The 15,685-nt window shown below is 46.6% G+C and overlaps 1 protein-coding gene across 1 annotated transcript in view; it reads right to left on the bottom strand.

Moving 5' to 3' along the window:
* The window catches only part of DEGS2 (delta 4-desaturase, sphingolipid 2), a 79,172-nt gene that overhangs the window by 56,672 nt on the left and 6,815 nt on the right, over nt 1-15,685 (bottom strand). Inside the window, exons 2-3 of the mRNA XM_076003722.1 lie at nt 14,135-14,273; nt 8,130-8,188 (exon numbers count right to left, since the gene is read on the bottom strand). Coding sequence (XP_075859837.1) covers nt 8,130-8,188; nt 14,135-14,224 — 149 coding nt within the window. The 5' untranslated portion in view covers nt 14,225-14,273. The remainder of the gene's footprint in view (nt 1-8,129; nt 8,189-14,134; nt 14,274-15,685) is intronic.

The raw sequence follows: 15,685 nt of genomic DNA, 5'->3' as shown, positions 1-15,685 counted from the left end.
AGAATCCATGACTGCTTTGCACGGTTTAAGCATTTTATTAACTTTATTTCTATGTATTGTAGTTGATTTTCTTCCTAATCTTCCTATTTTATTCATTTAAATACTCAAAATACTATTTTGAGAAGTAGTCAGTAGGCTTCCCCAGCCTGGGTTGGAATAGGGGAGGAGGTGTCCCAGTGGGTGGGGGCTGACTGCGGGGTGGGGCTGGGGAGGGAAGTGGCGCACGTGCCCCCCAGGCCCGGGAAAGGACCATTGGAGGAGCCTGCGGGCCCGGCCACGCGGTCCACGGAGAACACAGGCAAAGGCCAGGCCTTGGGAGGGAGGCCCGGCCGGCCCCTGGTCTGGCTGGTCTAGCCCAACCCCAAGCTCCCAACTGTCGAGGATAACAGCAAGGGCTGCGGTCTGCATCTGCATCTGTGTTACCATCGTTCCTCCCTATAACAGCTGAGGACGCGCAGGTGGGGGGTCCTAGGCTGGTGCAGCCCACGGAGATGGGGTCGGGGGGTGGGGGTGGCAGACACCCAGGCTGCTTCCAGGGGCAGGCGCGTCGTTTGGGACGTGCTTCCTTTGGGGTCGTCACCATGGCGGGTACTTGCTTGGTGCAGGTTTCCCCTGCCTCTGTGGGGTGACTTTCCCAGTCCTCCTCCAGGGTGCCACCCTCCCGGCCCCGTCCCTCCTCCTGTCCCCTCCCCAGAACCCCAACTGGCAGGAAAGCGCCCATACCTGCGAGCCAGCCAGGGGCTGGCTCCTAGGGGACAGGATCCCGGAAACTGAGGCCCAGGGAGGCCGAGTCTGCCACCGCACAGTGCGTTGGTGGCGGGGCTGGGAGAGCTCCGGCGGGGTCCCAGGTCAGCCAGGGAAGGAAGCAGGTAGAGCAGGTGCGGTGTGACAGCGAGATGGGGGCAGATGCGCTTCGAGTTCCCAAAGTGAGATGTGTATAGGAGGGTAAGGGAAAAATTCAGGCCCCCAAACACAGACACACAGTGAGACCCATTATATATATTTTTATATATAAAATATATATTTTATAGTGTATATATAATATAATGGGGAGGTTCTGAGTCAGTTACTAATAAAATAGAGACCCCTGGCAGGGTGGGGCATCTCACACCTGCACGGGGAGGATCACTTGAGGCCAGGAGCTTGAGACCAGCCTGGGCAACATCAAGAGATCCCATCTCTCAGACCCATAATTCTGACACCTTGTAAGCTTTGGCTTAAGTATTCTGTGCCTCAGTTTCCTCCTCTGTAAAACAGGGTAGTATGTACCTATTCAGGTAGGTTATTATATGCATTTTTAGAGCTGGGAAGAAATGCTCTGAAACATTAACACTGGGATTCTGGGTGACTTAAATTTTTTTGTATGCTCGTCTGTACAGGGACCACTGTTTTATTCCAAAGCAGCTTTGATAATATGCAAGACAGAGAGCTATAGGGGGGAGGGGACCTGCAGCTAAAGGTAAGGGGTGGGCTTCCGGGAAGCGGTGGCCTTAGTGGCACGAGGAATCTGGATGGGACAGCCTTTTGTAGCAGTCCACATGGACCGAAGCTGACGCAAGAGGCCCAGTGTGCCTCCAGCTCAGCAGGGCACGGAAGGGAAGGACAGACAGGTGGTCTGGACAGAGCTGAGGGCCTTAAGCACCTGGCAGTAGATCTAGATTTTATCTAGGGGCAGCAGTGGGTGTTCTGAAGCAGGAGAGAGCTAGGATCAAGGAGGAGTTTCAGGAAGAAGAACTGGGGAGGAGGTCGGAGGCAGTGACCCTTTAGGGCGCCACGATGGCCCAGCTGTGTGGTGGTTTGGTCCAGGAGGGTGGGAGGGGAGGAAGGAGATTTATGAAAGAGCAAGTTGATCAGCCAACCTTCCCACAGAGCAACCTCCAGGCCCAGATGGTTTCACCTGTGAATTTTAATGTGCATTTATGGAACAAAGAGTTCCACTCTTACACAAACTGAGACCGTAGAAGGAGCCATCCAACGCCCTCTGTGAGGCAGTCGTATCCTAATCAGATCCGTGATCACCTGTTAAGGGAAATGGGAGAAAGCACAGAGCAATCTCCTTCGTGAAAAACACACACAAAGTCCTACAAGTAACAAACTGGACCTGGCAAAACATGCAGAGCACAATACAGCACAGTCAAGCTGCTTTCCCTCAGGTGTGCAGGATCCAGTCAGCATTGCAAAACTCAGCATAACCTGTCATTTTATCAGAAAAAAGAAGTCCTACCGTTTTCTCTATGCTTGCGATAAAATTTAGGATCCATTCGCATGGAAACTCTTAGCAACCTAAGAATGCAGGGAGACTTCCTTGCCCTGACAAAGAGTACCTGCAAACCCCCCGACAAACATCATGTGTAGTGGTGGAATGTCGAAAGCCTTCCCTGTGAGAATGGAATCACGACAAGGATTCCTACTGTCACCACTTCCAGTATGGTTCAAATTGTACCTGGCCAGGTACAAGAAAAAAAAAAGGGTCTAAAGATTTGAAAGGAAAAAATAAAACTGTCATTATTTAGAGCTGATACAAAAGTCAAAGAGTGAACAGGTAAGTTATAGAATATGCGAGTTTAACAAGGTTGCTAGATATAAAAATCAATATGCAGGCCAGGTGCAGTGGCTCATGCCTGTGATCCTGGCACTTCAGGAGGCCAAGGCAGGAGGATCGCTTAAGGCCAAGAGTTCAAAATCAGCCTAGGCAACAGAGACCACATCTCTACAAAAAATAAAAAAATTAGCTGGGCCTGGTGGCACATGCCTGCAGTTCCAGCTACTTGGGAGGCTGAGGTAGGAGGATCGCTACCTCCAGGGGTTGGAGGCTGCAGTGAGCTATGACAGCACCACTGGACTCCAGGTTGGGTGACAGAGTCTCTTAAAAAAATAAAAGTAAAAAAACCACTACTGTATTTTAACTTTTACTTTATTTAGTTGCTTTTAGAGATGGGGTTTCAATCTGTCACCCAGGCTGGAGTGCAGCGGTGTCATCGTAGCTCACTGCAGCCTCCAATTCCTGGGCTCAAAAGATCCTCCTGCCTCAGCCTCCCAAGTAGCAGGGAGGCTGCATTTTAAAATTCTAGCTGTAACTGTTAGAAAATGAAATAATAAAAATCATTTATAATAACATCCCACTAAAACAATATCAAAGCCCCACCAGACCCAGGGCTCCAACTCCTTAGAAGGTAGAGCCAACTCAGGCTCCAGGCGCAGGGCCCAAAGCCATGAGAGTTCAAGAGCAAATACAAACCCAGGCTGCCGGGCTCCTATTCTCCTCTGTTTGTGGTGTCAATTTCCTTTTCTTAATTCAGTCTTTGTCCTAGTTAACTCCAGGTCTTTTTAGCTAACTTAAAGGTCATTTTAAAGGCAGATACGAGAGAGCCAACACTGGAAGCAACTCCCCAGTAGTCGCCCCCAGGAAGTTGGGTCCCTCACGTCTGCCCTGCTGGCCTCTTCCACACATCCAGACGGCTCTCTCCTTACCAAAGAGCTTCTGAGACAGTCGGCCCACTCCAGAATCAGCACTTGCTGCTTTCACAACTTTTAAGCTGATTTAGATTCCAGCCTCCTTTAAGGCTGAGTTGTTTCTTTGCCCCTGAGGTAGGACTATAAATCTGCTCTGCTAGGACAGAGAGTTACATCCATGACCCAGGCCCCGCCCTGGGAAGCCGTTTCCCAGTTCCTGGATGGAACAGGTTGTCTGTGGGATTCCGGCCTTGTAAAACCAGCCAGGAACTTGGTTTAAGGCAGGGGGCTGCCAGCCTAAAAGAATCCCAGGCATGTGCAATGTGTAAATTGCAGGTTGAATTTACAGCAGCAAGTGGCAATGCAAGTTAGACCTACTCCCCTCCCTGACACTCAGGGTCCTTGTGCATTGGGAATTGGAAAGATGGAGGCCCCCAAGGGGGACTTGACTTTTGATCCAGTTGAGACATTGAGCACCTCTCTGTGTAAGGCTTGGGATATTATTAGCTGTTTGCTAACAACCGCAGCCAAAAATGCTCCTGTTGACTGGGCGTGGCCTAAGCTGCTGACCCTTTAGGCTCTCACTTGGGGAGCAGTGATTGAGCAGCTCTTTGTGGGAGGCCCGGGGATCAAGTGGCAACCAACAATGCGGAGAGAAACTAAGCACCCAAAGCAGTACATAACTACAAACTGAGACACTGTGAAAAGAGGCAGGGTGCAGGGAGGAGGAATAATGGGGAGGTGAAGCTGCTATTCTGGGGATGAGGGAAGGCTCTTTGCAGTGGTGATGTTTAAGCTGAGACCCCAAGTGAGAAAAGGAACTGCAGAGTAAGGAAACAGGACAGCAAGGGAAGTATTCTAGGCAACTGGGAGGGGCTTGGTATGTTTGAGGACACAAAACTGGCCCATGCAGGTGGGGAGCAGGGCATACGGGGTGGGGGTGGGGGCACAAGAGCTGGAGCAGGTAGGGGAGGGTCATGCAGCGCCTTAAGCCTTGAGAAAGGGTTTGTATTTTCTTTTCAGTAAAACATGTCTTTTGAAGGGTTCTCAGCAAGGGAGTTCCATGATTGGATTTGTCTCTTTTTTTTAGAGACAAGAGTCTTACTTTGCTGCCTGGGCTAGAGTGCCTAGCTAACAGCAACCTCAAACTCCTGGGCTCAAGAGATCCTCCTGCCTCGGCCTCCCGAGTAGCTGGGACTACAAACATGCGCCACCATGCCCGGCTAATTTTTTCTATATATGTTTAGCTGTCCAATTAACTTCTATTTTTGGTAGAGACAGGGTCTCACTCTTGCTCACGCTGGTCTCAGACTCAAGCTCAAGTGATCCTCCCACCTCGGCCTCCCAGAGTGCTAGGATTACAGGCGTGAGCCACTGCGTTAGGCCTGGATTTGTCTTTAAGACACGGTGGGCTGTGGGGGGTGAGTCACGAGAGGAAGCTGGGAGGCTGCAGGGAAGCCACGGGGACTTGGTGTGCAGCTCTAAGTCGCAGGAGTAGGAAGCTACTCTCGGCGTTTTAAACTGACAGGGGTTAATACGGGGAATTAAGAGCTTACTGGATGGCCGAAAACAACGGGCTGGGGATCCAGGAATGGCTGACCCACCAAAAAGAGTCCAAGCCAGGAAGGTGGAGATCAGGCGGCACTGGCACTGCTGAGTTCAAGAATGTGCAGCTGCGCGGTGACCAGGGCTCAGACCTTGCGACCACTGCGCAGGAACTGCCCCCTGGTGCCCAGAAAACCCAGGCACAGACATGGAACATGTTACATGTCTGTGAACTTGCTTGCCAGGAAACAAAATACTGTGTAGAGTGCATTAATCTGCCTTACTTCAGCCTTCCAAAATTGGGCATCTGATTGAAGGAAGCAGTCACCAGAGAGGCTGGGAAACAGTTTTTACCTTTCCAGTCTCTGCAGACAGAGGAGCTGCAAGAGAGAAGGCCCAGCCCATCCTCCTCCCAGCGCCCAGGAAGGGGAGAAACCTTTCAGAAAGACCTGACTCGACTTGTCCGTGGCGTAGGAGCAGGCATGAAGGCCGACGCCTGGGTCTCTGGTTTGGGGGGTGTTAGGGAGGTGGCAGAAAGAAGACAGAGCGTGAGGGCGGGGTTCAGTGAGGCCCATGAGTTCAGTGAGGCCCATGAGGTGCGCCAGCGGCTCAGGGTTGGAAAAGCCCTGTAGTGCATAGGGTTGAGGAGTGTCTCTCCAGCTCTTTGATCCACGGGGACAAAAATCAATTAAAGCCCAGGGAATGAAATATAATTCAGGCTGGAATTTTTCTACCAAAAAAAAAAAAAGCACCAAAGCACAACTCATCTACTACTGGTAACACATAAAGCCATGGCCAATAAACAGAACAAAGGTGAGATACATACAGTGACTGTTAAAAAGGGAGGGAAGTGAGGAAAACAGATAGGAAGAGAAGATGAGAAACCATGGGGAAGAAAGGAAGAGCCTGGGAGAGACGACAGAGGAGGAAGGGAGGCCGGGGGCAGAGACGAACAGGCATGCAAGGAACTAGCAGGCGATGCAGCTGCAAGCAAATAAAGATAGTGAGGGACTCGAGGAGTGATTTGGTTCTTTCTCTTGTAAATAAAAACTGTTTAGTTCACTGTCAAGGCTATATCATGCTTCTGGAAGCAGTCTCCACAGCTTTGCCCAGAGCGCGGATGTGCCCTGTAACCAGCCTTGGTGCATTCCTCAGTCCGATTCCTAGTGACACAGACATGGCCTGCCACATCCCGCCTAGCTTGGAGTGGTGAACTCTGCTGCACACACTTGCTGGGAGGTCAGTAGATAAGTTTCATCTCTCATTCTTTTTTTTTTTTTGAGACAAAGAGTGTCACTTTGTCGCCCAGGCTAGAGTGAGTGCCATGGCGTCAGCCTTGCTCACAGGAACCTCAAACTCTTGGGCTCAAGTAATCCTTCTGCCTCAGCCTCCCAAGTAGCTGGGACTACAGGCATGCGCCACTATGCCTGGCTAATTTTTTCTATATAATTAGTTGGCCAATTAATTTCTTTCTATTTATAGTAGAGATGGGGTCTCACTCTTGCTCAGGCTGGTTCTGAACTCCTGACCTCGAACAATCCGCCCGCCTCGGCCTCCCAAAGTGCTAGGATTACAGGCGTGAGCCACCGGCTCATCTCTCATTCTTTATTCTCTTACTTGCCTCGCAGGGAGGAGGATCGCTCAAGCCCAGGAGTTGGAGGCTGCATTGAGCTATGATGATGCCACTGCACTCTAGCCAGAGCAACAGAGCGAGGCTGCCTCCAAAAAATAAAATAAAAATTTCTAAAACCCTAAGGCTGAAACACAAATACCATACTGATCCGAGGACTGTGGCTGCTCAAAAGAGGGAGGGCTTATGCTGGGCTAGGAAGTGGCATTTGAGGCAAAGGCTGAAGGATCACGTGTCCGGAGGCAGAGCACGGGAAGGAAGACCTTCCAGGCAGAAGGCAAGGAAGGACGAGGCCCATTTGGGACATGGTAGGCAACATCGTGTGAGTGCAATAAAGGCATCTTGCAGAGGGGTTGTGGCTGATGAAGTTTTTTTTAGAGAGAGGGTCTCATTCTGTAGCCTAGACCAGAGTGCAGTGGTATGATTGTCGCTTACTGCAACCAATGGAAGCTTTTGAGTAGCGGAAGATAAGTGCCAAAGAGCTGACTCAAGATGACTAAATCAACCAGGATGAGAGCAAAAAAAAAGCCCTTGCAGTTCAAAAGACAGCTTGAGGACCATATTTAGGTATCAATATCAAGGGGTTGGACTGCATCAGTTCTTTTGATTCAAATGCTATGACTCCCACCATGTCAGTAAACTCTAAATACCACTTCCTCCCACCTTAAAAAAGAGAGATCCCATGAAGAATGTTTTGGTACCCAGTCGGCTTGTTGAGTTGAGCCCTGGGTACCCAGCAGGGTGACTGCCACGTGGCAGCACTTGATATTTAGTGAACCAAGTAAGTTGCTTTTTTGGTCTCCTGTATAGTTCACTGGGGGAAACAGACTGACAATTCCAATACAACATAGGCAGTCCAACGAAGGAACACCCAGAGCTTTGGGAACATGGTGACCCTCCTGGGAATGGTTTCGGAGATGGAGCAGGCAAAAAACTGTGAGAGGAGAATATATATGTCATGAAAAGTTAAAGAAGTTCAAGAACTTCTTAGCTATGAGGGAAAGAAGGAAATAGGAAGTAGGCAGAGCACTTGAATTCACTTAACCACAAAACACAGTTAACCACTTCGCTACACCATTGAGTTTTAAATGGGGAAACCAACTACTAGCTGTAATTTTTCTTTCTGGTGGGAAAATGTTTCAGTTGGTTAAAGTAGCCAAAAGATCTGATACAAAATGAGAAATGATGGGAAGAAAAGCACACATTCAAAATAGATAATTTGGCTTCCACAACTTTATTTTTTTCTAAATGTAAAACACACGTGTATTTGTACACTTATGTTCACAGCAGTATTAACAGCAGCTAAAATATGGATGCGATCCAAGTGTCCACTGATGGATAAATGGATACGCAAATGTGGTATCTACATAAATGGAACATCATTTAGCCTTAAAAAGGAAGGAAATTCTGACACATGCTATAACACAGATGAACCCTGAAGGCATTATACTAAGTGAATAAGCCAGTCACAAAAAGACAAATACTGTATGATTCCACTTACATGAATGAGGTACCTCGGGTAGTCGAAATCATGGAAAGTAGAATGGTGGTTGCCAGAGGCTGAGGGAGGAGAAAATGGGGAGTAATTTTTTAACGGGCAGAGTTTCACTTTTGCAAGATGAAACGAGTTCTGGAGATAGTGGTGACGGCTGTACAAAAATATGAATATACTTAATAACATTGAACTGTTAAGATGTTAAATTTTATGTTGTGTATTTACGATAAAAAAAAATTTTTTTATTTTTTATTTATTTTTTTATTTTGGCATATTATGGGGGTACAGATTTTAAGGTTTCAATAAATGCCCATCCCCCCCAAAAAAATTTTTTTAAATGTGTAATAATTACACACAAATATAAAGTAAAAAAAAAAAAAAAAAAAGAGGCCGAGTACAGTGGCTCATGCCTGTAATCCTAGCAGTCTGGGAGGCCAAGGCAGGAGGACTGCTTGAGCTAAGGAGTTTGAGACCAGCCTGACCAAGAGCGAGACACCATCTCTACTAAAAATTAGCCAGTCAACTAAAAATAAAACAAAAAATTAGCCGGGCATGGTGGCTCATGCCTGTAGTCCCAGCTACTCGGAGGCTGAGGCAGGAGGATCACTGGAGCCCAGGAGTTTGAGGTTGCTGTGAGCTAGGCTGACGCCATGGCACTCACTCTAGCCTGGGCAACAAGCGAGACTCTGTCTCAAAAAAAACCAAAAAAACAAAAAAAACAAAACCATTTATAAAACCTATGGTTTTATAATATTCCATGAAGTCCACATAGACCACCAAATTCCCAAGAGAAGACACTTTAGCCGGACAGAAGCATTAACTCCCCTTTGACTCCCTGCTCCCATTTCCACAGGGAGTCTGATGTGTGTCAGTGGGGGAGTCCGCTGCAAGCTGCCAACACCCCTGCGCCGTGGCTTTCACCTGCAGCCCAGTGGGAGCAGTGAGCTCGTGCTTGACAGTGCACGGCCAATGACTGGCATGCTCTTAGCCTCTTCCTCATGGTCATCAGGTGGCTGCCACAGTCCTAGCTATCACACCAGTTTTCAGCAGGAAGTAAGAAGAGGGGCTATCAGAGAGTAGTTGTAGGGTAGGCAACGAAGTGACCGCCACAGGGACCTCATACATTCTCTAAGCAAATGCATATACACACATATGTGTGACACGTAGGAGTGAACTTAACCATTTCCCCTAGGTTGTTTCTAGAAGGCATTTATGATGTATAACTCAAGTTTATACTAAGTATAAAGTTGAGAAAGCACCCTATAAACTGTATATTGATTACACATCTGAATATTCCTAAACTGTAAAACTGAGTTAACAGTACCTATACCCCAGGGTCACGCCAATTGAATGAGTCAATGTATGTGCTTAGAACAATGCCTGGCACATGGTAAGGGCTACAGGAGAGTTAGTTGCTATTAAGCTGACAGGAGAAAAAATATGTTGGATGACAGTCAAGACACGTCCCCAACATCAATAGGTTCATGACAGATACAGCCAATAAGATGAAGATTTACACATTACGTTTATTATGTAATATGTAAGTTACTAAATTTGACCCTAAAAAGAAAACAGTTCAAATATAGGATGAGGAAATGTATAACAACTACACAACTGGGCACAGTGGCTCACACCTATAATTCTAACACTTTGGGAGGCCAAGGCAAGAGGATCGCTTGAGGCCAGGAGTTTGAGACCAGCCTGAGCAACAAAGTGAGATACCATCTCTACAAAAACAAAAGAAAAATTAGCCAGGCGTGATAGTCCCAGCTACCTGGGAGGTTGAAGAAGGAGGATTCCCGAAAGCCCAGGAGTTTGAGGTTGCAGAGCGAGACCATGTTTTAAAAAACAAAAACCTCCCACACCTGTACATATGTGAACTAGCAGTGTCTACTTTGTAACTCTGAACATTGAAAGAGATAAGTAGTAATGAATTTTGACAGTATAAACTCACTGTTAGACATGGCTACCTACTCCAGGTGGAATCCAGAAGTGGAACAGTTCTATTCTCTCATCCAGTAAGCGTGCATGTAGAATTTAACGGTTTGAAGAAAAAAAGGGATGTGCAGACACCAAGGGACATTACTACTTAATGGCTAGAGATGTGTGTGAGCAGCCCTATAAAACATCCCCATCTGCATGCAACACACACAGCTTTGTTACCTGCTAACTACTGGATTAATACATCAATCAATTAGGCGTTTATTTCTACAGGACATTGTCTTTTTATATGGACTCCCTCTTTGTGGTGGTAGTTGTAACAGGATTTAATGTACTTGTAATACCATTTGCTTTGAGGGCCTGATGAAGGATTGTGTCGTCCTCACCTGAGCTGGTCAAAATAAGATTATCTTTCCAAAGTACAGTCTACTTTAAGGATTTCCTTAGCACTAACTCTTTTTGGAATACTCTTTTGAGAAAATAATTAGAAACATACATCATTTTCATGGCTGGGAGTGGTGGCTCGTGCTTGTAATCATAGCACTCTGGGAGGCGGATCGTTTGAGCTCAGAACTTCGAGACCAGCCTGAGTAAGAACAAGACCCCGTCTGTACTTTCTAAATAGAAAGTAATTAGCTGCATAACTAAAATATATATATATATGTTAGTTGGGCATAGCAGCGCATGCCTATAGTCCCAGCTACCCGGGAGGCTGAAGCAAGAGAATCGCAGGAGCCCAGGAGTTGGAGGTTGCTGTGAACTAGGCTGATGCCACGGCACTCTAGCCCTGGTAACAGAGTGAGACTCTGTCTCAAAAAAAAACCACACTCACACACAAAAACATCATTTTCATGTAGTTAGGGAAAAGCAATATTCCTCACTTTCTTCATATTATAAACTAATTCCAAGATCGATCATTTTTCATTGTGTTTGAAATGAATTTTCTAGAATGTCTAATTTTCAGATATTTTATTTGCTTGGTAATGTGGAAATTCATATCACTCAAAAATCCTTAAGTAGACATAGGGAGAATAAAATCTTTAAAAATATAAGAAAATAAATAAAAAGAATAAAGAAATATTAAAAATTATTTTTTAAAAATTCTTAAGGACAAGTAAGCTAAAATTCAGAATTCCCAGAGAGTTTGACTTCTTTCAGACTCTGACAACACTGTTTAGCCCAATGGAGAAGTATCTTCCTATCCTCCCCAACCCTCCTATCCTCCCCCTACCTCCAGTTAAAGTAAACAAACACTTAACACTTAGTATGTTCCAGGCGCCCTGAGTGCTCAGAACCATGGAAAGCTACAAAAATATAGAAGAAACATCCTGTTCCCCAGAAGCTTCCATCCTAGTTAACTATCTACAAGGAATTAAAATAAAAGACAACCGAGTAGTAAGTTAGGAATGTCACATGCGATAGGGAAGTAGGAGACCAGGGAAGAAATTCCTTTTAACTGGAGGACCTAAGCAAGCCTCAAGGCAGGATGTGGATGCAGTACAGAGGTGAGGTGGCAGGATATGAGGAAGGCACCTCTTCATGGAGGGATGGAAGACAGAGGGAGGACATATTCACCAACAACAAAGCTCTGGAGGCTGGATGTGTCTGTGTGGCGGTTGCGGTGTGGTCAGAATAGAGCAGGAAGGAGAGAGAAAAACAGTAACAGATGAGTTTATTTAGCACCTATTACAAGCTAGGCACATTATACATATTATTTCAATCAAAGTTTACAACAGTCTTGAACAGTAATATTTGTATTTTACAGATGAAGAAATTGGCCCAGAAAGTTAAGAAACTCCTATAAGATCATTTAGCTAGTAAATGGTGAAATAAATATTAAAATCCAGGTCTAACTGCAAAGCTCCTATTTTTTCTGCTATGCTATGCCATGCCGTTTCCTCAAAGCCCAGCTAAGGATTCTGGACTATTCTACAGGCATAGGTGGTGGAGGAAGACAGAGGTAGTAGCATCACCAGGTATTTCTGTTCAGATGGGGCTCACCGTGTGTTCAGATTGGGCTTGCCCTCCAGAGACAAGAGGCAAATGAGACGCCATCCCTGCCCTCAAAGATCATGTGCTTTTGTGGAGAAGCAGAAACATTAATGGACAGTTGTTATAAGTACAAAAGCAGTTTGGGCAGAGTGCTATGAAAATACTCTTCCAAGGAAAGCTTCCTAGAGATGTCACTGGGCTGATCTGGAAGAAGAATAAAGTTGAAGGTGGTAGGAAAGGTTATTTTAGGCAGAGGAAAAGAACAGTCTAAAAACAAAGGTAGGAGCTGTCGTGGTGCATATACCTTTTGTAGGAGACAGGACCTTAGGCCAGAAGGCTTGAGAATGCCTTGCCGAGCTGGTCTATTCTAAAGCCTTGAATAGCCTCTGAAGAGCTGGATCAGAGGAGTGATATGGTTACATGTTAATGTTACTAAAATTCAAGAGTGCCTGGTAAAAGGAGGGTTGGAGGCAGGTAGAGCAGCAGCTGGTTGGCAAAAATTTAGGTGGGAAAACCAGGGCCTGTATAAGGACAGTAGTAAGACGAATGGAGAAGCTGGATTTGAGAAGTATTTAGGAGGTAAACTCATCAGAATTTGGTGGCTACATGTGGAGAATCAGGGAGCAAAAGGAGTCAAGGCTATTTCTAAACTTTGGTCCTGAGCAGCTGGATATGACTGGTAAGAACGACCGCCGGGGAGGAAGCAGGTCTGGAGCAGAAGGGATGGAGAGGGTACAGTCAGTCAGGCCTGGTGAGTCTGAGGTGCCTGTGGGACACCGAGTAGGGCGACTGAGAACAGTGGAACTTGGATTAGAGCTCTGGGTATATTCCAGACTAGAGACAGAGGTTTAAGAATGCTCAGCATGCAGGAGGCAGGGTAAAGCCCGAGCATGGAGGGGATGGACCGGGAGAGCACGCAGAACAAGGAGAGTGGTGAGGAGGAAAGGCCAGAAGCAGCGAGATAAGGGAGAAGGAGGAAAGAGTAGTTAAGATAGCCAAGTCAGGAAGCCCAGGGATGGAGTGACAGGTGATGTCCAGTGTGAGGGGACGAGTAAATAAAGTTAGAAAAAGTCTGCACGTATGTGGGCACGATGCAAGGTTGCTGACAGAATGTCTGGCAGGCTGATGGAGACACGGTAGCTGGGGTTTAGAGAGATGAAGTAAAGACTACAAACACAGATGGGGGGGGTCTCAGCATGCTTAGCTGGGCATGAAATAGGACAATGGCTCAAGGAAGACACAAGGTCAAGAGAGCACTGTTTTTTAAAGGGCAGGAGAGACTTAATGTCACAGAGAAGAACCAGTAGCAAGGAGAAAATGGCAAGGTCCCAAGAGAAGAAAGGTAGTGAAGGAGGGACCCTGAGGAGCGAGGTGGGGTATGTGAGCACAGGTGAAATGTGGCTTGGCCCGAGCAGCCGTATGGCCTGGGAACGGAAGGGGCTTTCTGTTAGTTGATTTGCAGAGGAAAATGGGTGCAACTGGCATGTGAGGAAATGAATTCTGATCCCTTCAATTTTCTTAAAGTGGGAGGCAATGGAATCAGGCTACCAGAGGGGACTGGGAAGACAGAAGCAAGTAGATTTGTAAAAATGTTGAGGAAAGGCCGGGCGCTGTGGCTCACGCCTGTAATCCTAGCTCTTGGGAGGCCGAGGCGGGCGGATTGCTCGAGGTCAGGAGTTCAAAACCAGCCTGAGCGAGACCCCGTCTCTACTATAAATAGAAAGAAATTAATTGGCCAACTGATATATATATATAAAAAAATTAGCCGGGCATGGTGGCGCATGCCTGTAGTCCCAGTTACCTGGGAGGCTGAGGCAGAAGGATCACTCGAGCCCAGGAGTTTGAGGTTGCTGTGAGCTAGGCTGATGTCACGGCACTCACTCTAGCCTGGGCAACAAAGTGAGACTCTGTCTCAAAAAAAAAAAAAAAATGTTGAGGAAAGTAATTTGGAGAATTTTTGGGCAAATGGTGGAGGGGGGAGGGTTTAGTTAAGACAAGTAAAAAGAATTTTCAAGTGACATTAAGCACTCAGCTAACGCTGGAGACCAGGAATTAAGTCATGTCAGAAGTCTACATACGTGAGTGGTTTTTCCACCAGCAGATCTCAGGAATTTCAGAAATATGGAGACAGAAGTGGGTTGATCCAAGGGTGTGGTTCTATCAGACATAAGCAGTAGGCACAGTGGAGGATGCTGGTAATCACCACGAACTTCCAGTCTGGGGAAGGAAGAAAAAAATCAGAAATTAGAAAACTGAAGATCTCAGGCCAAAATAAATGGTTAAGGGGAAAGAAGGTGTGAGAAACTGGGGGGATAGGATATTGGGAGTTTAAGATTCCAGGTATGGTGCTGTTCTAGGAATAACATGGAAGCTGAAAAGAGGTGGACAAGAAGGTAACTGGAGTTGCAAAGGTCAAAATATAAGGAGGCTGAGGTAACTGAAGTCAACTAGGGTCTGGTGTGGCTTAGGTTAGAAAGGAAGACTGTAGATGAAGCACAGGTCTTCAGTGAACACTAGTGAGGGTGAGGAGGGAGGGGGCACAGAGCATGCCGTCAGGGACAGCATTAGCCTCAAACCATGTCAGGGTTAGCACTGCCTCAGGTATGACTTGGTCAGAAAATCACTAGGAAAAGATTTAGGCAATCCAAGATTGCATTCTTACCACAATGACAACGGCAGTGCGGGGGTACTCCTAATCCATTCCTCAGGTGGTAAATGGGATATCTCGATTTGCAAGATAATAGAATATAATAGCGCCCTCCACCCTGATCCTTTAATTCCCAAGTTTAAAATTGTACATGTCATAAGGAAGGAAAGAACTGTGCCCTAAAGAACGCCAAGCAGGTTTGGTGGCAACTGTGCTGGAATGTGGTTCACTGGAGTGTACAGGAGAGAAAAGACGGATGTGTCTTCCTCTTTCCTTGTCTCACCACTTCTGGGTTGTTCTTTTCCTGAGCGACAGCTGTTGAAACCTTGTGGTGCCCTTGTGAAGTCTTCTTGTGTTTACCCTCTCCAGCCAAAGCTCCTTTGTGTCACAAAGGAAAAAACACCAGTAAGGCACCAGCAGCTGGATCGTAGATATATTACAGAAACACTTCCAAAAGGAGCTCCAATGTTGAGAAGCAGACTGGCACAGAAAACACTAAAACGGGTCATCTAATTTCACTTCTAATAGACAGTAATTCACCACCTCAGAGAGGTTAAAAAGCCATCACTAATATGGTAAATCTCTTAAAAAAAAAGTCTGCTAGCAATGAATTCTTCCCTCCCCTAAGAGACTAAGTGAACACTGTCCTGTCTGTAAGCATGAGCCTTCAAGTCAGCACTGCCGGATGCAAAGCATAAACACAGAAGCAGAGATGTGAGTGAGCAGGAGCCAGGTCACCTAGGAACGAGAACCAGTTCTGGCAAATACAAACACTTTGTCCTCTTTCTTTCTTTCTTTTTTTTTTTTTGAGACAGAGTCTCACTCTGTTGCCCTGGCTAGAGTGAGTGCCATGGCGTCAGCCTAGCTCACAGCAACCTCAAACTCCTGGGCTCAAGCAATCCTCCTGCCTCAGCCTCCCGAGTAGCTGGGACTACAGGCATGTGCCACCATGCCCGGCTAATTTTTTCTGTATGTATTACTT

Source organism: Microcebus murinus, chromosome 6 (assembly GCF_040939455.1).
Source record: "Microcebus murinus isolate Inina chromosome 6, M.murinus_Inina_mat1.0, whole genome shotgun sequence".
NCBI lineage: Eukaryota > Metazoa > Chordata > Mammalia > Primates > Cheirogaleidae > Microcebus > Microcebus murinus.
The sequence above is the reverse complement of the archived record's forward strand: the minus strand, read 5'-3'. Positions and strand labels throughout refer to the sequence as shown.